General features: G+C 40.0%; 1 protein-coding gene across 2 annotated transcripts; it reads right to left on the bottom strand.

The window, feature by feature from the left end:
• Nucleotides 1-330: 330 nt before the first annotated feature.
• On the bottom strand, nt 331-21,516 carry ndufaf6 (NADH:ubiquinone oxidoreductase complex assembly factor 6). 2 transcript variants are annotated; one of them, XM_062422063.1, is made up of 9 exons: nt 21,359-21,516; nt 19,570-19,669; nt 17,558-17,680; nt 16,223-16,279; nt 15,424-15,526; nt 15,122-15,255; nt 10,744-10,845; nt 5,608-5,664; nt 331-945 (listed from the first exon to the last, which is right to left on the bottom strand). In XM_062422063.1, the coding sequence occupies exons 1-9, from the start codon at nt 21,514-21,516 to the stop codon at nt 817-819; spliced, it is 963 nt and encodes a 320-aa protein (XP_062278047.1). In that variant the 3' UTR covers nt 331-816. The 2 variants fall into 2 exon arrangements, with proteins under 2 accessions (XP_062278047.1, XP_062278048.1); XM_062422064.1 differs by lacking the exon at nt 21,359-21,516 and having other exon boundaries at nt 333-945; nt 19,566-19,647.
• Between the last annotated feature and the right edge of the window lie 179 nt (nt 21,517-21,695).

Below are 21,695 nucleotides of genomic sequence, written 5' to 3' on the forward strand. Positions count from 1 at the left end.
GCATTTTGGGGCCACTTAAAGAAAAGTAATTAAATTTCAGGGTAAAAGACATTTGGGTGGGACTCAGTTTAGATTATTTTTGGAGGTTTGACTGTCACTGATTGGTCGAACAGAGACACCACGGCTACGTCAACTCACGTACCGCTTCATTCATAAAACAAGAACGTAGTTTAGTGTCAATATCAGGACGCAGGACGGAGATTTAAAGGAGAAAAAGAAGAAAGAGGAACGAGCTCGAACATGAATGAGGGGGGAAAAAAACAACTTTATTTTCAGATGTAACTTTCATGGCGGTTATTTGTTCTAAAAAATAGAAATAAATAACCATCAAAAACATCAGCAGGTCATTTCCTCCTCTGCATTTCTTCCTTTCATTCATTCATACAAAGAAAGAACAAACATGACAACTGCTGCTGCTCCTTCATTTGTAAACGCTGCAGTCATTTTGGGTTTTTTTTCTGGGTCTAATTTGCATAATCTTCACAGTTCCTCAGATGTGGCGGAAACAGGAAAGCACAGTTTTCGCTCTTGACCTCAGTCCTTCTGGTTTCGGAGCAACTTTGTGGTTAAAAATTAAAAAAGCAAAATTGCAGCCAAACCATAATTATACTTTAAGCTCAAAGAACACATCTCATCACAGTGTAATTAAATATGAAATGCTTGAAGTTGAGTGATTATGGCAACAGTAACATATGTGACTGAAGAGGTGTTTTTATTCCAGAGGCAGTGTACGCTTCAAAACAACAGATTCCTTTTGCAGACCTGCTGCACCGAGCCAGAAGAGGAGGAGGAGGAGGTGGAGGAGGAGGTGGTCTATCAGTAGGTCTTCTTCCAGGAGCGGAGGTACAGCTGAATGGGGAGCAGAGGGTTTCTCTTCTGCAGACTCGGTTGGAAAACGTCAAAATCTGCCCTCCTCACTCTCTGTAGATAATCCTCCAGCACCACCTGCAGCACGACGACACCACAGAAGAAGAGATGGTGAGGTTTGACAGAAAAAGTGACATTCACCCATTGGTTTGTGGACTGCTGCTCAGAAACCAATAGTATCGGATCTGAGCAGTGCCATCTTGAAAATTTCAGGTGCATGCTGGGAAAAATAAAAACAGGGATTCTACTTATATGGGCATCAGGAGGAGCATGAGGCGCCCTCCTGAACCTGTGAACCAATCAACCTGTCAATCACGACGTAGCCACACCCTAATGCATACCCTGCTTTATCGTCACATATAAAATCAGGGAGGCCAAAATGTCCCAGATGAACATCATACTGCATTGAAGAAGGCTTTAAACTAGCGATTGAGACCATAAACACATTTTGAAAATGTTTACTGAGGTTAGAAATCAAGTGAGAAGTTGGTGAATTCTCCATTGACTTGTATAGAGACGGAAGTCCTTTTGACACCAAAACGGTCGCCCCCTGGTGGCCTTTTGATAGAATGCAGTTTTAAATTACTTCCGCGTTGGCATCATTTCTTTCCTCCCTCCCTTCCTTCCTTCTTCCTCCCTTCCTTCCTTCTTCCTCCCTTCCTTCCTTCTTCCTCCCTTCCTTTCTTGACTCGAGGACAACAGGAGAGCATAGGTTAAAAAAAAACCATTAAAACAAATAACACATAAAAGTTAAATATATTTTTTAAATGAAAATAAAATTAAAGAAAATAAAAACAAGTCTAAAACACAAAGTAAAACACAGATGAACTAAAAGCTTGGAGGATCTCAGAGCTTTCTATGTCTGATGGGAGATTAAAAAGAGTGTTGAAGGTGTTACACTGTTTAAAGCTTTGTAGGTTATTAAAAGGAGCTTAAAGTCAAGTCTGTTTCTACAGGAAACAGGAAGCCATTTCAGGTCTATTGGTGTTTTTCTTGTGATGTAATTAAGCAGAAAGCTGATATTTACATTTTAAACAACAGTCAGTGAACGCAACACCACACCTTACACTGCTGGTAATAGACATTATATTATACACTATATATTCTTTCCACAGACTAAATGTAACTTTTTTCTTTTTCTCTTTTCATTGAACCTTTCTTGCATCAGTGAAGCGTCTTTCTCACCAAATAAAAACTAATCCTTTTGTTTTCCAGCTTCGGGTGATTCGACCTTTTAGAGAAGTCTGCAGACTATATGAGATCACATTTACTTTTGTTGCCTGAGGCTTTGATGTTTGTGCCGGACGCTCGCTGAATTTAAATAAACATTTGTGCATTTGAAATGAAAAAAAAGGAGCAGTGGAGGCCAGTTGGTGTGTTGCTGCTGATCATCCAAACCTGAGATTCATCCTGATTACATTTTGTTCAGCCCAGTGGGAAAAACACCGGTGGCTGAGCTTTGTTTAGAAGAGTAGAAAAGACACACAAACTCACACACACACACACACATACAAACACATACAGACTCACATACACACACATACAGACTCACATACACACACACACACACACACACACACACACACACACACACACACACACACATACAGACTCACATACAAACACATACAGACTCACATACACACACACACACACTCACACACACACATACAGACTCACACACACTCACTCTCACTCCAACACACACACACACACACACACACATACAGACTCACAGTCACACACAAACTCACTCTCTCACACACACACACACTCAAACACATACACGCTTACACTCACTCACTCACACACACACAGACACACACACACACACACACACAAACTAACTCCAACACATACACACACATACAGACTCACGGTCACACACACACACACACACATACACGCTCACACTCACACTCACACACTCTCACACACACACACAAACTTACACACACACACACTGAGAAAAAGTAGACGGGTCAAAATGTGTGTATTTTAGGTCACTTCAAGTCGTCAAATTTCAGAATAAAAGACATTTGGGTGTTTTTACAAGCTGTTAAATGTAAAAAAGGGTAAAATTTGACCCAAACTGTGTGTAAGGGGTTAAACTACTATTTTAAAAAAGATGGAAAAAAGTTTGTCACAACCAAAACGTGACACACTGACAGATCAGACAGTGATTTTATACGTATGACAGATTAAAGTGACGGGTTAGAAACACACAGCGGTTGGTTTGGATTTCAGCCTTTTTACATCATTACAGACGTTTGTTTCCTGCTTTGATCTTCTACCTGCAGCAGCTGTTTCTACATGATTTCATTCACTGTGTGATACCAGCAGCAAGCGCTACGTCGCCTTTGTCTCCTCATATATTTGTTTTGTTGTTGTTTTTTTAAACTCAGTGTGACAGACAGCGATGATTGCTAGATGTTTGTTAGTGATCAGCAGCAGATTCCTTCAGTTTGCATCATGTTTTAATCTCTGGAGACACATTTTTTAAAGGAATAGACTCGTTTTAAGTCTGTAAAACACAACTTTAATGTGTAAACAATCCTGCTGTCTGTCAAAACTAATGATCATCTCTATCAGCAGCAGAGTGGCCAGAGAAGAAAAGTCTTATATTATTACAACATATTACATTTTTATATATATATTACAGCTGATTTGGGGGAAAGTTTAACCCAAAAAAGAGAGTCTGTGAAGTGAAATAAGACCATTAAAGCTGAAGTTAAAATCACAAGAGTCAATCACACTCGGTCCTGTTATTCTCTCTCTCTCTCTCTCTCTCTCTCTCTCTCTCTCTCTCTCTTCTCTCTCTCTCTCTCTCTCTCTCTCTCTCTCTCTCTCTCTCTCTCTCTCTCTCTCTCTCTCTCTCTCTCTCTCTCTCTCTCTCTCTCTCTCTCTCTCTCTCTCTCTCTCTCTCTCTCTCCTCTCTCTCTCTCTCTCTCTCTCTCTCTCACAAAAATGTAGCTTCCATTGAGGCTGTTCTGGGTCGAATTTGACCCGAATGTGTATCAGCTGCACAAAAATAGAAGTACAAAAATTATTATCTATTTTTTAAAAATTATTATTTATTTCCATTTTTGTATACTGTCGGTTACATAAGGAAAATAAATATGTATATGATGTTTTTTGTGTCAAATTTGACCCTAAATACACATTAACATGCAGCAGCATCACTGATTGGTGTAATTATTACTTCTATTTCCTGTTTGCTTGGCAGGTGTAGAAGTTGTTTTGACTTTGACCAAATCACCAAAATCATCCTGTTGAATATAAAATAAGTTTATAGAGTTTTTATCAAATCTGTTTTTCCCAGTTAGAGCCGTTTCCTTTCATCTCTAAAAAATCCCCCAAACGAAGGAAAAATCACTCAGATATTTTGCCAAACTGTGTTTTTTGAAGTGTTTATGTGACAGATGCATTAAGATGATCCTCGAGGGGGGGGGGGGGGGGGGGGGGGGGGGGGGGGGGTGATGAAAACAACTAAATACAGACACAAACACTCGTGCTCTGTTTCTAAATGTATTCTCCTTTACGCAGACGGGCGTCATTGTTTTTAATCATTGCTTTTACATCAACATCTCTGCTGAATAATAACGTCTCTTATCGTGTTTCCACCGTCGAGAGAACTTAAGAGATGAAAACTCCTGCTGCTTTAAAACAAAGCTGATGTGAATTAATTTTTTAGTTGACATGCAAGACCCGAGAACACACATTTAAACCTCTGCGTGTGACATTAACCCTCCTGTTATCCTTGAGTCAAGGAAGGAAGGGAGGGAGGATGGAAGGGAGGGGGAAGGAAGGAAGGAAGGAGGGAAGGAAGGAAAGGAGGGAGGGAGGAAGGAAGGAAGAAGAAAGGAAAGGAGGGAGGAGGAATGAAGAAAGGAAGGACGGAAGGTAGGAAAGAAGGAAGGGAGGAAAGAGAGAGTGAAGGAAAGAAAGAGAGAAGGACGGAGGGAGCCCGAGAACACACATTTAAACCTCTGCGTGTGACATTAACCCTCCTGTTATCCTTGAGTCAAGGAAGGAAGGGAGGGAGGAAGGAAGGAAAGGAGGGAGGGAGGGAGGAAGGAAGGAAGGAAAGTAGGAGGGAGGAAGGAAGGAAGAAGAAAGGAAAGGAGGGAGGAAGGAAGGAGGAAAGGAAGGAAAGAAGGAAGGGAATAAGGTAGGAGGAGGGAGGAAAGAAGGAAGGAGGGAAGGAAGGAAAGAAGGAAGGGAGGAAAGAGAGAGGAAGGACAGACGGAAGGAAAGAAGGGAGGAAAGAAGGAACAGTCAAAACAGACGGGGTCAATTTGACTTGGGAGGACGACAGGAAGGTTAAAGCTGATTTTAGAGTCTAAAAAAAGAATAAATGATCTTCTGTTTATCTGCAAATCAGCAAGATATCTTAAAATGATGCAATAAATATGTTAAACAATAGATCCGAGTTTAAATTGTTCCCTTTTTCAGTTCCAGTTTTTTAGAAGCCAGTTTTAACCTGTGATGATGTGTTCAGGTGCAGCAGACGCCTGCAGGACATTTGAGTTCTCTGTGTGTTTTGAGACTTTTATTTGCATTAACTGATTTAAATGTTTTCTATCATTTACTTAAAGCTTCTCATGAGTGCTCGAGTTATTATTTAAGATCGTCTGTAGCTTCCTTTTCCTCCCAAAAATTAGATCAAACACTTTGCTTTGCCACAGGGAAGAATGTGATCCTGTTAGAAAAGCGTTTATTTAGCGTTTGAAGACTCACCGTCTGGAGGAAAGCTGGAGTAGCAGCTGGTGGGACGTCGTTGCTAAAAGATCGAGCCTGAAGGAGAGAGAAAGAAAAACAGAGATTAAAAAAACAAAAACTGAAAGAAGGTTAATTGTAGTGTTTTCAGACTGACGGGAATTAAATAAGATATTGAATAAAATATTTACATTAGGTGGTAAACTGAGATGAAACCACTAGCTTTGTTGTTTTAGCAAAGTTTTAATGACCAAACAAATTTATTTTCAGTCTCTTTATTAAGATTCAAACAGAAAATAGAGGAAATATGTACAAAAATGTCACCAATATATACAATGTATTATTTTTTAATTTTTTTCTTATTATCATTACTATTAATCATGTTTTTTTTCTTATTTTATTTATTTCCTCTTTCTTTATTTTCATGTATTTTATCTTATTTATTCATTTATTTTTAATAGTATTATTATTATTATTTTATTAAATAATTAATTATTATTTGAAATTGTTTATCTCATATATCTGTTTTTGAGCTGCTGTAACAGTGAATTTTCCCCACTGTGGGATCAATAGAAGTTAATCTTATCTTTATTTTATTTTAACATGTTGCTGTATTCTTCATATTATATAAAATGTTCTCATGGATGATAAAATAGTGATTTTAAATGTCTTTTTTCCCCATAAATAAATAAAACACTCACTGACAGCTTCATTAAGGATGAATCAACTATTTCTTAATGACTTTATTGATGAATTTATGAATGTAAAATTGGTGTAGAGACTAATTATAAGTCAGAATATGAACAGCATGTAAAGGGTTAAAGTTTCCACATATGACTTCTCAAACCATCTGCTGCCCACTGAGACAAAAAAATGACCAAATTAAAGTAGAAAATGTCTCAATCTCAGACAGGAAGTGGAGCTCAGCTGATGAGGTGGTTGAACTTTCCCACAGATTGTGACAGCAGTGAAACTCATGTCCTACTTTTGCCTCTCTGTGCATATATTTAAATATCCATAATTTTAATTAGTTAGCGTTTAATGAGCTTAATGCAGCGTATTAATATCATTATGGATTTAAATGCCTGCACATTAACCCTCCACTCTTCTTCTTTTTAAGTTAATTAACCCAGGCAGCATTTTTCTAATTGACTCAGCAGGAGCAGAAGAAGAAGAAGAAGAAGAACATCATGAAAGACGGTAAACACATTAAATACATAAAGGAGGAAGTAAAGCCTCAGTTTATGTCCTTATTATTTACAGCCGGGTGTTTATAATCACATGTGCTTGAACTGTTGGGAACATTTCTAATTGGTGTAAACAAAAGGTTCAAATAAAACATTAATGCTGACGAATGTTTGGACGGTTGCTTAATGAAAGAAAAGGCTCCACACAGAAACCAATCAATGAGGCAATAAATAATAATAATAATAATAAACCTGCAAACCAATTAGCTCCAAACTCATCAGAGCTTCACTAGCAGCTTAGCACCAGGCGGGGAGCTCCGGTCCTCTGAAATGAGGCCAACGCGGAAGTAACTTAAAACTGCATTCTATCAAAAGGCCACCAGGGGGCGACCGTTTTGGTGTCAAAAGGACTTCCGTCTCTATACAAGTCAATGGAGAATTCACCAACTTCTCACTTGATTTCTAACCTCAGTAAACGTTTTCAAAATGTGTTTATGGTCTCAATCGCTAGTTTAAAGCCTTCTTCAATGCAGTATGATGTTCATTTGGGACATTTTGGCCTCCCTGATTTTATATGTGACGATAAAGCAGGGTATGCATTAGGGCGTGGCTACGTCGTGATTGACAGGTTGATTGGTTCACAGGTTCAGGAGGGCGCCTCATGCTCCTCCTGATGCCCATATAAGTAGAATCCCTGTTTTTATTTTTCCCAGCATGCACCTGAAATTTTCAAGATGGCGCTGCTCAGATCCGATACTATTGGCCTCCGAGCAGCAGTCCACAAACCAATGGGTGACGTAACGGATGTTACGTCCATTTTATATACAGTCTATGATTAGCACTAAAAAAACCTTGTGTTTGAAATCTACTTTTCAGGACATTTTGAATATGAAATCTGTAGATATTTACCAGCTGAAACACACAACATGTCATCGTGTTCCTGCTCCTCACTAAGTGGCTTGAGAGGCGTTCGAGAGCTCTCAGCGTTCTGTGTTATAAAACAAAACTGCTGCAGGGAGTTGATTTCATTTTCTCTTGTCAGAGTTTTAATTTCAGCCGCCAGCTGAGGGCCGCAGGCGTCAAACTCAAGTGTCAGGAGCCTCTGTGCGGCTTTATTGTGATGTTAATGAGAATAAAAATGGTTTCAATGAGAACTTTTTTTTGCAGCTTCGAGGACTTTTAGAAAGAGAAGTTTGACTCTGCAGTCGTATTCATCGAGCTTCTCAGAGTAGAAAAATCTCTGCTGACTAACTTAGATGCATTTTTTTATCCTAGTTTTATTGTCGAGGAGTAAAATCACTCAGAAGAAACTAGGTGTTATATCTCTTTTATACGTAGGCTGTAAACAAAACTACTCACATGGGTTAAAGAATAAATGTAGCATATTAAGTTAATTAAAATAATAGGTACTTAATGTGACTCACATTAAACAACATTGTTTCTACAGAGCTGCAACAATTAGTCTATTAATCAGTTAATTTATAAGTATTTAACTCATTACCAAGTATTTATATCAGGGATGTAAAACATGCAGCCAGTGGGCCAGAACCGGCCCGCTGAGGTGTCCAATATGGCCCACTTTCCTTCCATCCTTCATTTCTTCCTTCCTTCCTTCCTGCCTGCCTGCCTGCCTGCCTGCCTGCCTGCCTGCCTGCCTGCCTGCCTGCCTGCCTGCCTGCCTGCCTGCCTGCCTGCCTGCCTGCCTGCCTGCCTGCCTGCCTGCCTGCCTTCCTTCCTTCCTTCCTTCCTTCCTTCCTTCCTTCCTTCCTTCCTTCCTTCCTGTCTTCTTTTCTTCCTTCCTTCCTTCCTTCCTTCCTGTCTTCTTTTCTTCCTTCCTTCAGATCCACAAGCAGCAGAAATTTAGTTATACCTCGCATAAAAACTAAGGAAGGGGAGGCAGCTTTTGTGTTTATGCCCCACGCAGGTGAAATACCCTGCCTGAAATAGTCAGAGGCGCCACATCAGTGGCCATTTTAAAAGCAGGTTAAAAACTGCTTTTAAATTTGGTTTTTATGACAGTGTTTGGTTAGTGTATGTGTGTGCACATGTGAGTTTGTGTGTGTTTGATTGGACTTGTTTATCTTGTTTTACATTTGCACTGTGTTGTTAGTTATTTTATTATGATTATTTGTTGTGAAGCACATTGAGTTTACCTTGTGTATGAAATGCGCTTTATAAATAAAATTTGATTGATTGATTGATTGATTGATTGATTCCTTCCTTCCTTCCCTCTTTTTAATGGTTCGGTCCACATAAGATCAAATTGGGCTGTTTGTGGCCCTTGAATGAAAACCTCTGATTCAGATAATCAAATAACCATTCAGATTCACTCTTTAAGAGAAAAAAATCCTTATTCTCTGATTCCATATTCTCAAATGTGAATATTTTCTACTAAACTAATTTATCTGCTTTAATTAAACATCTTTGAGTTGTGGACAGAGACACTGAAAAACAATTGAGGATCATTTTGAGCTTCGGTATATCACCACTGCAACATCATTCATAAGTATAATCTTCTCTCTCTGGACAATCTCAGACTGAACAATGACCCACTTATGGTACTTATGTGTTATTTAAAGTTCATAATGTAATGTAATGAGTTGTCGACCTGCCTGGGGACCACAGATGTACACGAGGGGGGAAAATGATTAAATCTGTAACATGCAGAGTGTGAATATATCATCTGTTCAGCCTGAACAAATAATAAAGATTTAAGACTTTATAAAGACATTAAACCTGTTGTAATGAAGCTGGGATTCATTATCCAGCCAGGAGGATATGACGATGGTTTCATTCTCACACATGTAATATCTGTTGAAGTGTGATTAAAGTTTGAGTTTCTGATGTAAAGCTGAATGTCCGTCACATTTTTACATTCTTTGAAGGGTCAAAATGATCTTTCAGTGCACTCTGATGAAACATCTCTCCTCTCTGTGTGTATTTCTCTACCTGAACGTCATCTGCTGACAGCTGCTGACAGCTCAGGTCTCTTCTGGAGCTTCTACATATCAGCTGAGATAGGAGTGTGATTTCCTTCATTACTTAAAAGAAAAAATGTTTCACCATGAAGTTTTTGGTCCAGTAAGGAGTGATGTCCTACACTGACAAGTCTGATAAAAACAGTTTCAACATAACGACGTCTCTGTGCTTAAAACCGGCTCCATGAAGAAAAGTTCTCCCAGTTTGTTGTTTTAAGAACTTCCCCTCAACCAAATCCACCTTTAGGATGAATTAGACTCGACTGTGAGTCAGATCTGATCACCAACATCAGGGCTGAACCTCACTGATGCTCTTAGGCTGCGTTCAGACTGCAGGCAAATCTGATTCACATCTGATTCCTTCTCAAATCTCAAATTTTTAGGCCTGACTGTCCACACTGTTTTTAGCAAGTGTCCAAATCGTATTTGGCTCTGTTCAGACTGGGCCACATTAATGACCAATCTGACAGGTTGCTGTGGCAACGTCTATCGGAGCGGAGGCGTCATCTAGCGTGTATTGTGTGATGTCATATAATTGCGACAGAACGGAGCCATCTCCCCAAAGATTAATTAAGAATTTGGTTTGGTCCTCTGTCCAAAGGACTGATGTTTTCAACGTCCTCCATTGCCTCCATTGATATCAGCTAGCAACAACAACTGGAATAAGCCTCCATTGATATCAGCTAGCAACAACAACTGGAATAAGCGGGTCTGGTGTTGCATAGAGTGACGTAGAGTAGAGACGTAGAGAGATGTCACGGACAGTCAAACCGATTTGAGTGTTTGGAGCTGTTCAGACTCAGACACATCTGTCCAAATGTGATTTGAAACTACCTCCCAAAGGTGGTTTCCATCTGGTTTGCAAAAATCGGATTTCATGTGATTTATGACTGTTCAGACTTCATAAGAGCCATCTGGTTCTAATCTAGATTGGCTAAAAATCGGATTTTGGAGCGCCTTTAAACGTCTGGTCGTGTTTTGCAGGTACGTACGTGTTCCAGGTGAACGTGAGCCTGACTGGCGATGTCATACGTGACGTCCCGGATGCTCTGCTCCCGACTGCCTCGGATGAAATCCTCCTGAGAAGCTCCGTGCTGCAGAAACAGAAAAGAAAAGAAAACACGACTCATGATGTTCACAGCTGATTTATCAATTCAACAACGAAGCCCATATCTCTGCAGCACAGCTGGATTCACTGAAGCTTCCCTTCACATGTGTGACAGCTGAGTCTCGTCTTTAAACAGCTGAGAGAAGACACGTTAAAGGCTGCGGGTCGCCTCGTGGTACAGCAGCGATGGAGAGGAGTGTGACGGTGCGCTGCAGGATGTGTCGCCCCTGCACTGACGTTCAGTCGGCCCACTCTGCAGCAGCCTGCAGGCTCAAGGTTCAGTTCTCATCTTTAAAAGAATCATTTAATCCAAAAACTTTGAAGTGAATTCACTGAAAGTATGAATCAAACTTTTACTGCAGAAACGTTTGTCAGAGAGATGTCAGTTTCATTGGCCTCTGTTCTTATGTAAACTGTCCAAATGACATCCTTTCATTATTGGAATGGACCTCTAGATCCCATCGAACAAGATCCAACGACTGGCTTCAACTCAGAGTGCCGAGAGTTCGGACTGAACTTCGACTTTTGTGGCCCTGACTCATGTAATAACCTGCAGGATCCACTGAGATACACTTAAATACTCTAGTTTATCACAATTACCCAACCACACTGTAAATGAGTTACTACTCAGTGTATTTGGAGGATTCTTGGATCCTTTACATGCTGTCAGGGTCTTACTGAACACAGGAGATGTGACATTATGAGCAGAACTCTGTAACTGTGTTGTTGTTTGGATGTTTTCTTATGTTGTTTTTATTGACGGGTTATGTGTGGGCATTTATTTCCTGCACATTGTTAATCAGCGTTGGTTGATTCGGGTGACGAATGGAGGAAACTACTCACTTAGCTAATGTGACATGAATAGCCTCTTAGCTGCTAATGTGAAGTGTGGTCAAAGGTCATGTCCATGTATCATACGATAAGTCGATATATAGACACAATGACAACAATTACGTTATTGTATGATAAGTCAATATGTAGCCACGATGATGTTGATGATTACGTTATTGTACGATAACTCGATATGTGACCAGGATGATGATTATTACGCTATTGTACGATAAGTCCATATATAGACATGAGGAATGATGATAATAACGTTATTGTACGATAAGTCAATAAGTAGCCACGATGATGATAATCACGTTACTGTACGATAAGTCGATATGTAGCCACGATGATGACGATAATCACGTTATTGCACGATAAGTCAATAATGTAACTATTGTGAGCCGTACGGCCTAGCCGTAGATCTCTGTTATTGTCCAAAAAATACTAAAAACACGTCAGTGAGCCGCAGCGCTGCACTGGGTGAAACTTTCCTTCATCATGAACACTGTGATCACTGCAGATCGTTTAGAAATGGCTCCAAAGAGATTCATTGTCAAGAAGAAAAATTTAGAAAATCACCAGCCTCATCGTTTGATCATTTTGATTAGTAAAATTGCTGGTGGCCGACTGAAAAGAAGATATTACAACATCATCTTAAAAATAAGGAGACAGAGGGATGGTTTTTCTCTAAACTCACATTTTCCTTTCTCAGCTCCTCAGCCCTCGGGACTGTGATGACTGAAACGAGGCTCTAAAGCAAAGCGATATGACCTCATCTCTTTCTCTAATGTGACACCACAAAGTTTTAAAAAAAAGAAGAAGAAAAACAGGCCAATTTTATGCTGTAACAATTTCTCCTGTTGCTGTAAGAATTGGGGGGAAAAAAGGATCTGATGCCTGAGGATCAGATTAAAAAGAGGAAGGTAATAACGGGTGAAAGTTGAAGAGATATTTATTTTATGAGAGGAGACGAGGGACGGTGAACAGCGTCATGAGTAACACTTCCACCTGAACAACCTGTAAGCATCAAAACTTATATTCCATCATCTTACAACCTAAATGTACCAGTAAACTATTTAATCTTCCTAAAATCCGACAAAAAACCTTACAGTTTCTGCTCAGGATTGATGGTGTAATTTCCTTCAACCAAATCAACCGAATATGTTGTTTGATCCCGTGAAATCCACAACGACACATCGGAGCGTTTTCCAATCTGCTGCCTCTATCTGCAGTCATTAACCCTCTTAACTGTGTAAAGGTTAATGTCTTTGTCTCACTTCTTTAATTTGACTCTTTTTTATCTAGTTTTAGGACTTGTGTGTTAATCTGATCATGTTTTAGTATCATATTTATGCAGAAACTTTCCTGCAGCAGTGTGTAATACGTCCATGAGTCCATTAGTCACGTTCTGAGTCTCTGGGTAAAAAACAAAAAACTGACACTGACTGTTTTTCTGCCCGAGGCTCCCGTCATGTGTCAGTGGAGCTTTAGTCATGAGTAACTAAGATAGAAGCATCTGATTGGTGGGTTGACTATCTGACTCCATCTACTGAACACAGCAGCTTCTCTTTAAATACTAAACTTTTAAAAAGCTTTTATCTGTTTTTGACTGATTTGCTTGGTTGCGTGTTCTCTAACAGATAATAAAGTGATTTGACTGTAATTTTAATTTTAATTTAAAATGTTAATTCCCTTATAAATGCCTGCAGTTGGACTTACAGCAACAGTGTGTGTAGTGTACATATATATGTGTGGATACAGTGGCAAGAAAAAGTATGTGAACCCTTTGAAATTACTGTTTTTTCTGCATTAATTGGTCATAAAATGTGATCCGATCTACATCTAAGTCCCAAGTATAGATAAACACAATGTGCTTAACCTAATACCACACAAACAAGTGTAATATTTCATGTTATTATTGAACACGTGCATTAAAAAAAGTGAATTATATACATGAATCAAGTCAAGGGTATGAGTGTGTTTGTGAATACACGACTATAACGATGACTTTTTGAAGGAGTGTGGATCTACAGTCTGCTCACTGGTTGATAATTAAGGACAGCATTCATTTCTCCGGTCTTATTTTACACTGTCAGTAATGTGTAAGCCCCTCTGGATGTTAAACTAGAGCTAAGCGGTGCTGGGTTTGTCCAGCACATATCCAGCAGCGCCCTCTGCAGGCGGCAGAGTGAAGGTGACGTGAGATGAACACAACTCAGGAGGCCTCGGGTCACTAAACGTCATCGCTCCAGCTGAAGATTTTAAGGGCAGAGCCTGACTGCTTTAAGCAGTAGCATACATACATCTGCGTGATTGCATGATATACATACACACGCTGTATTTAACCCCCCCCCTCCCTCAGATCCAGCAGCAGCAGCAGTAATTTGTTGTTCTCTATGTGGGACAGATGGCTCATGCAAAAGGTTGCAAACAGTTTGCAGCGTTATTAGTAATGATCTCTCGCTGGTTGGTGACACTGGATGACGATTTCATTACTGCTTCTGCAAGAATATCTGCAGACATCACGTCAAAGCCGAGCCAAACGTGTACAGGCATGTGTGTGTGTGGGGGGGGGGGGGGGCGCGGACCAATTGGTGTAACTGGTATTTTTTTTAAATAAAATCTGATTATATGCAGGAAAATAAATGTGAACTAAAATGTGGAATAAATATGATCCACTTTTAGCAATGCAACACTGTTTTTTTTAATTATTTAGAAAAAAATGTTGTTTTTAGGATATGTCCTGCTCAATATTGACAAAATGCTTTAAAATCTAAATATAGAAATGTTCCAAAAAATTATTTTTTCATTTTTCATATTTTTGGTAAAAAATGGTGCAAATATCATTTCAAATGACATAAAACCAACAAAAATACTAAATGTACATTTTAACAAACCTGTTTTTTTAAGATATTTTTGAATTGCTCATCTTGTCAACCTTTATTTATCACTGACCTATATATGTTTTTACCCTGCCACTACTCGACTAGGTTTAGGCAGTGAGGTTTTTTTTCATTGTGTTGTTTGTTCTAGATTTTGTTTTTTTTGGCTCCAGTTAAGCATCCACTGGCCCTTTTCTTTGTGTTCTTGTCCTTTTCAGTTGTGTATTTTTTTTTTAGACATTAGAATGTCTGCTTATAAACAACTTTATTTCCCTTATAACATCTGGTTTTATGTTGCTTCCCTTTCCCTTAGTGAGCTGGATGGTAACAATAAATAAGGAGTTTTTAACTGGATTCAGTCTTAAAACCAGTTGATTGTTGACTGATCTTAACTTTGTTATTCAACACTGACATATCGAGCCAACTCCTGAGGGAAACATCTGGCTCTTTATCTGCTAAATGCTCCACTATGTTCACCAGCTAGTCTACAGCTAACTGTGTCTGTTTGTTGTTTGGTGCTGAGCAGGTAGTGTACTGTTTACTGCTCACCAGCATGCAGATGTCCATCGGCAGGTAGACTTTCCGTCGGCTGCTGTGATACAGAGTCGCTCTCAGACACGTCACGATGCCGTGAGCTTTGCCAATGTGACTCGCTGCGTGGTCTGCATGGACGTTCTTCACCCCTGGAAACAAAACAGATGAAGAAGTTTAGGATCACTTATGATAAAACTTTCATCCTTTACTCACACTGACATTCAGTGTTTCATCTGCTGGTATGTAAGTATATCATTTATCAGTTGCTTTAACAGAATAGTACCAGAGCAGCTCACATCAGCCCCATCTCTCCTTACCTAAACACTCCAGCAGCAGGTATAATAAGGAGGACTGTGTGTTCTCTGAGTACGACTCCAGCTCCTGCAGGTTCCTGTAGGCTCTGTCATCCATATCCTTCTCCTGAGACACAGACAGTGACACAGTGAGGGTGAATATTCAGGTTTCCATGGGAGCAGTGACAGATGTTTTCCTCTCTGTAATCATTCCTCCTGTTCATACTGACTATTAAAAGATCTCCTTCAAATGTGCTTTCAATGTAAAGTGATGGAGGACAAAAGTCATTTAAAAGTAGATGATCAGCTTCTATTGAGCTTCATCAGTCTGAGTTATTATATCAATGATATCTGACACATTTACTGTCTTTTTAGCATCAGATTCCCTCTTAGTGTTTCCCTGTTGAGCTGTGGTGGAAGTATAGTAACAAAAAGACTTTGCTACTAAAAACACTGTAACGTTGAAACATAGAAGATGAAGATTTGACTCATTCAGACGACTGAAGCTTCATATTAGCTTCAGATCAACTTTTAGATCCATGTTTCCACAGAAGGAGGACTGTGGATTTAGTCCTCCATCACTTCCATTGTAAACATTATGAAGGGATCTTCTAATGGTCAGTATGAACAGGAGGAATCATTACAGCAAGAAACACACACTTCATGTTCATTTGAGCTCCTGAACCACTGCTTTAAATTAACACAGTTCTTGTAAGTTATCCATCAATCAAACAGTAAAGAAAAAACAGTAAAGTCAGTAAACAAAGACACATTCAGCAAGGTGCATTAAATAAAGCAACACATTATTCTTGTTGTTTCTTACTCTCTCTGTTATGATCCTCAGCAGCCATCTCTTTGTCAGGTAGTGTTTCCTCACCGCCTGTAAAAAAACCCATCATCCACACTAATTAATCACCTGAGGAGGAATCACTTAAATCAACTTAACACCTGTAACATCCAAGTGAATCATATGTGATCCATGACTTTGAGAGAGCTCTACATCATCAGAGATACATGTAGTACACATATAAACCACCAGGGGGCATTTTATTTCAACGTTGTTAAATCAGTGAGACACAATTTTTAAGGTTTACTAGTTTATAAAAAGGTAAAGTAAGAAAAACATCTAAATAGTTACTGATACTTCAATAGGAATAGTAACTGGATTGATGCAGTGTTGAATTACTAAATATTTTGTAGCTTATTTGATGGTAAATTCCTGTTGAAAATGTGTGAATCAGATTAGATGCAGTAGGTATAGAAGCTCATTTATCTGTTAATCTGTCAACTGTCATTTTATTGCATTATTTCATGTTGTGGTTGATATGAGCTCTATGGAGGACCTTTAAGGGCTTAAAAATGGGCTGTCAGCTTTAACATGTTTTTGTTTTTTTAAATGGTGTTAATCGTGCTGCTCACTGACTCACTGACTGACTCAGACTGCTGTTACAATCAACCTCTGTGAACTGAGCACAATGAATGTCATGTGTTAGTATGTCAGGAGTCTTACACTGTCTGCACACATTTCCTTCAATGTCACGTCGCTCTGCAGCTTCAGAGAAGTGCTGCTCATGTTCCTGCAGAGTGTCGTACACTTCTGCATATTTCTTAATGTGGAACAGTGTAATCCTTCCCAAAATAAAATGTATTCCACAGAATAAGCACTTTGAAGTTGAACACACTGTTGTTGTAGCATTTCTATATGTGTGCAGTAGACATTGTGGCTTACCTCAGGCTCATTATATCATTGCACTTCTTTGATTTGAAATTAATCTAAAAGTCATGTTCATAAATTAACTTTTTTGCATTCATTTGATTCACAATCAAGATACACTGGTAAGAATTGCTTTATATTGTAAATATTGGAGTTAAAATCTGTTTTGAAATGCAAAATAATAGAATTTTAAACATGCAATAAAAAATGTGATCAATTACAATTAATTATTGAAATTCAGCAATTAATCATTGTTTGACAGCCTTAGTTTTAAATGGTTCAAGATGTATCAAATGTGATACAAAACTCACGCATGCAAAGTGTTATTTAATTAATGTAGTCCAAGTATTACTTTTTGGGCCAGGCAAATGCTCTTTACCTTGCCTCTTGAAAAAATAACATACAAAAAGGGAGGCAAGGTTTGTTTGAAAAAATAAATCTTACCCTCCACAGCTCGTAGCTGATCGGCTGTTTCGGAGGCTCGTCTCTGTAGATTTCCTCTATTGCCGCTTTCCAGAACTGCATCCGCATCAGACCAATGGTCTTCTGGGAAACTGAGTCCTTCACCTGGTGGAGAAACAAAGATAGGAGGGGAAACGAGAAGATGAGTGTTAATGCAGTTTTGATGATGTGTAATCTAGTTTTTTTAAATAGGCAGTAGTAGGAAAAGTAGAGCTAACAGTAGTATCAGTGGAGGTGGTGCTGTAGTATCAGTGGAGGTGGTGCTGTAGTATCAGTGGAGGTGGTGCTGTAGTATCAGTGGAGGTGGTGCTGTAGTATCAGTGGAGGTGGTGCTATAGTATCAGTGGAGGTGATGCAGTAGTATCAGTGGAGGTGGTACTATAGTATCAGTGGAGGTGGTGCAGTAGTATCAGTGGAGGTGGTGCTGTAGAATCAGTGGAGGTGGTGCTGTAGAATCAGTGGAGGTGGTGCTATAGTATCAGTGGAGGTGGTGCTATAGTATCAGTGGAGGTGGTGCTGTAGTATCAGTGGAGGTGGTGCTGTAGAATCAGTGGAGGTGGTGCTATAGTATCAGTGGAGGTGGTGCAGTAGTATCAGTGGAGGTGGTGCAGTAGTATCAGTGGAGGTTGTGCTATAGTATCAGTGGAGGTGGTGCTTTAGTATCAGTGGAGGTGGTGCTGTAGAATCAGTGGAGGTGGTGCTATAGTATCAGTGGAGGTGGTGCTGTAGTATCAGTGGAGGTGGTGCTGTAGAATCAGTGGAGGTGGTGCTATAGTATCAGTGGAGGTGGTGCAGTAGTATCAGTGGAGGTGGTGCAGTAGTATTAGTGGAGGTTGTGCTATAGTATCAGTGGAGGTGGTGCTTTAGTATCAGTGGAGGTGGTGCTTTAGTATCAGTGGAGGTGGTGCTGTAGTATCAGTGGAGGTGGTGCTATAGTATCAGTGGAGGTGGTGCTTTAGTATCAGTGGAGGTGGTGCTTTAGTATCAGTGGAGGTGGTGCTGTAGTATCAGTGGAGGTGGTGCTGTAGTATCAGTGGAGGTGGTGCTGTAGAATCAGTGGAGGTGATGCTGTAGAATCAGTGGAGGTGGTGCTGTAGTATCAGTGGAGGTGGTGCTGTAGTATCAGTGGAGGTGGTGCTATAGTATCAGTGGAGGTGGTGCTGTAGTATCAGTGGAGGTGGTGCTATAGTATCAGTGGAGGTGGTGCTTTAGAATCAGTGGAGGTGGTGCTGTAGTATCAGTGGAGGTGGTGCTGTAGAATCAGTGGAGGTGGTGCTGTAGTATCAGTGGAGGTGGTGCTGTAGTATCAGTGGAGGTGGTGCTATAGTATCAGTGGAGGTGGTGCTTTAGAATCAGTGGAGGTGGTGCTGTAGAATCAGTGGAGGTGGTGCTGTAGAATCAGTGGAGGTGGTGCTGTAGTATCAGTGGAGGTGGTGCTATAGTATCAGTGGAGGTGGTGCTTTAGAATCAGTGGAGGTGGTGCTTTAGTATCAGTTGAGGTGGTGCTGTAGTATCAGTGGAGGTGGTGCTGTAGTATCAGTGGAGGTGTTGCTATAGTAACAGTGGAGGTGGTGCTGTAATATCAGTGGAGGTGGTGCTGTAGTATCAGTGGAGGTGGTGCTGTAGAATCAGTGGAGGTGGTGCTGTAGAATCAGTGGAGGTGGTGCTGTAGAATCAGTGGAGGTGGTGCTGTAGTATCAGTGGAGGTGGTGCTATAGTATCAGTGGAGGTGGTGCAGTAGTATCAGTTGAGGTGGTGCTGTAGTATCAGTGGAGGTGGTGCTGTAGTATCAGTGGAGGTGGTGCTATAGTATCAGTGGAGGTGGTGCTGTAGTATCAGTGGAGGTGGTGCTGTAGTATCAGTGGAGGTGTTGCTATAGTAACAGTGGAGGTGGTGAGGTAGTATTATTAGCAGCAGTATTAACAGTAATCACAGTTAACAGTCAGTATAATGAGCTCTGAGTCCTGGTCCAGTCTGACTGTAGGAGTACCTGCCTGTGCCAGCTCCACGTTGAACGCTCTCAGAGCCAGGGAGGAGCGCCGCGCCTCCTCTGGGAGGAGTAAGGAGCACACGAAGCCGTCATAGTCTCTGGACCTGAGAGGGAAGAAACACACTTCAGTTCATTCTCACGTAGTTATAGTCATGTTTCTTTCTTTGTTTTTATCATTTCTAGATGACTTTCCCCCCTTTTTTTGGTTTTCCCTTTTTCAACGTTTTAAGTGTTTAAAGTGGACAAACACAAACAAAGATGCAACAGGTATTTCCCATTAAAATAAACAACATAAAAATGAAAATAACTCTAAACATGATCAAACATCCACTCATTAACCACTAATCCATCCATTTTCCACTAAAGCTTAATAAAGCTTAAAAGCTTAATACAAAAACATAAAAAAATTACTCTGACCCTTAAAAATCACAAAATATCTCCTCACCTCAATGTTTCCACAAAATGACCGGTGCAAAATGGGTAGGATTTTAGTCTATTGGGGCTTTTCCATTATACAGTTCTAGCACAACTCGGCTCGACTCGACTCTACTCAGGTTTTCTTTGCGTCTCCATCAGGGATAGTACCTGGTACCTGGTACTTTTTTTAGTATCTGCTCTGGTGAGGTTCCAAGCGAGCCGAGCCGGTACTAAAATGTGACGTCAACAGACTGCCGGCCTCTGATTGGTCAGACAGTGTCGTCACTGGAAGAGTCATGAGCGCGACGTACGACACAAGAATCAAACCCGGCATTTTTAAATATACCGGCAACAATAGTTACAGTGAGTTAACATGGCTCCTATGCGCTAAAGGAACACTGTGGTCCTTCGACGAGGTGCAGACGTTCCTGTGTGTGGTGGCAGATGAGAGGATCCAACGAGAGATGACGACCCCGCTCACGTTGAGGAGGTACTATGGAGTAATGGAAAACAACGTACCTGGTACCAAAACCAAGTAGAGTCGAGCCAATTAGTGCTAGAACTGTATAATGGAAAAGCGCCATAACTATCTGATACCAACATCATGTCACAGCGCCCTCTGGTGTCTGTAATAAGCATTGTGACAACCAACCCCGGTCTCCCCTACTTGTGTAACCAAGCATTATAGAAACCAATACTTACATAAGTTATAAATACTACTAAAACAGGACGGCCACACATTCACTTCACTTCTCTGATCACACATCCACAAACACTCACTTCTATTACTTTTATATTGATGCTTTCACCTTGTAGCACTGTGAGATTTGCTTCAAATGTAAAAGTGTGTTACAAATAAAATGTATCATCATCATCATTACTATCATTATTATTATAATTATTATCATTGTTGTTGTTACTATCATTCTGTACATTGCTGTGATGTGTTTAAGTACACTGAGAGCCACTAAATCCAATATTCCTGTTGTGCGTAAATATACTATATATAATAATACTTACAATAAAGCTGATTCTCATTGTAAATACACGCTTTTTATAGTTATCTGGATTGAGCCGAAATGAACAGTGGACACTAAAGATTAAAACAACACACTAAGATTTCTAAAAATATACATGTAGTGTTATTAAATCTTGTGTTTTCTGTATTTATACCAAATATCTGAATGGAGTCTGGCGTGGACTCGTCTCCCTGTTAAATAATCTAACTCTAAATCAGAAGTTATCCTTTTATAATATTAACATACTTCTTTTTAATTAATGCCAGGGTGTATAGGTTGTATTATAGAGATAGATTAAGTTAATTCATTTAACTTTAGCAGGGTTTTTTGGGGTGATTATAGTGAAGTTGGACTCACCTGACCAGATCCAGGCAGAACTTCTCGTTGTCAGCTGATGCGCTGCTGGCGCGTCTGAGGACGCACGCGCTGCCCGGTAATATTTTAGTATGAACAGTGAAATAAAGCCAGCTTTTACTGCTCAATAGTCCATGTTTAACACAGATGCCTGCTGCCATGTTACCCTTCAAACTTCTTCTTCTTTCCCCGCTGAATAGACACAGTTTAGTGCATTCCTGCCTCTCACTGGTGAAGTATGGTCATTGCTCCTTTTCATGCTGCATTCACGTGTTTCTCAGATGTTGCATATCCATAAATGTTGATTTACAGGTTAAAAAACAACAAAACATGCTGCTTT

The sequence above is a fragment of the Scomber scombrus genome, chromosome 7 (genome assembly GCF_963691925.1).
Source record: "Scomber scombrus chromosome 7, fScoSco1.1, whole genome shotgun sequence".
Lineage (NCBI taxonomy): Eukaryota > Metazoa > Chordata > Actinopteri > Scombriformes > Scombridae > Scomber > Scomber scombrus.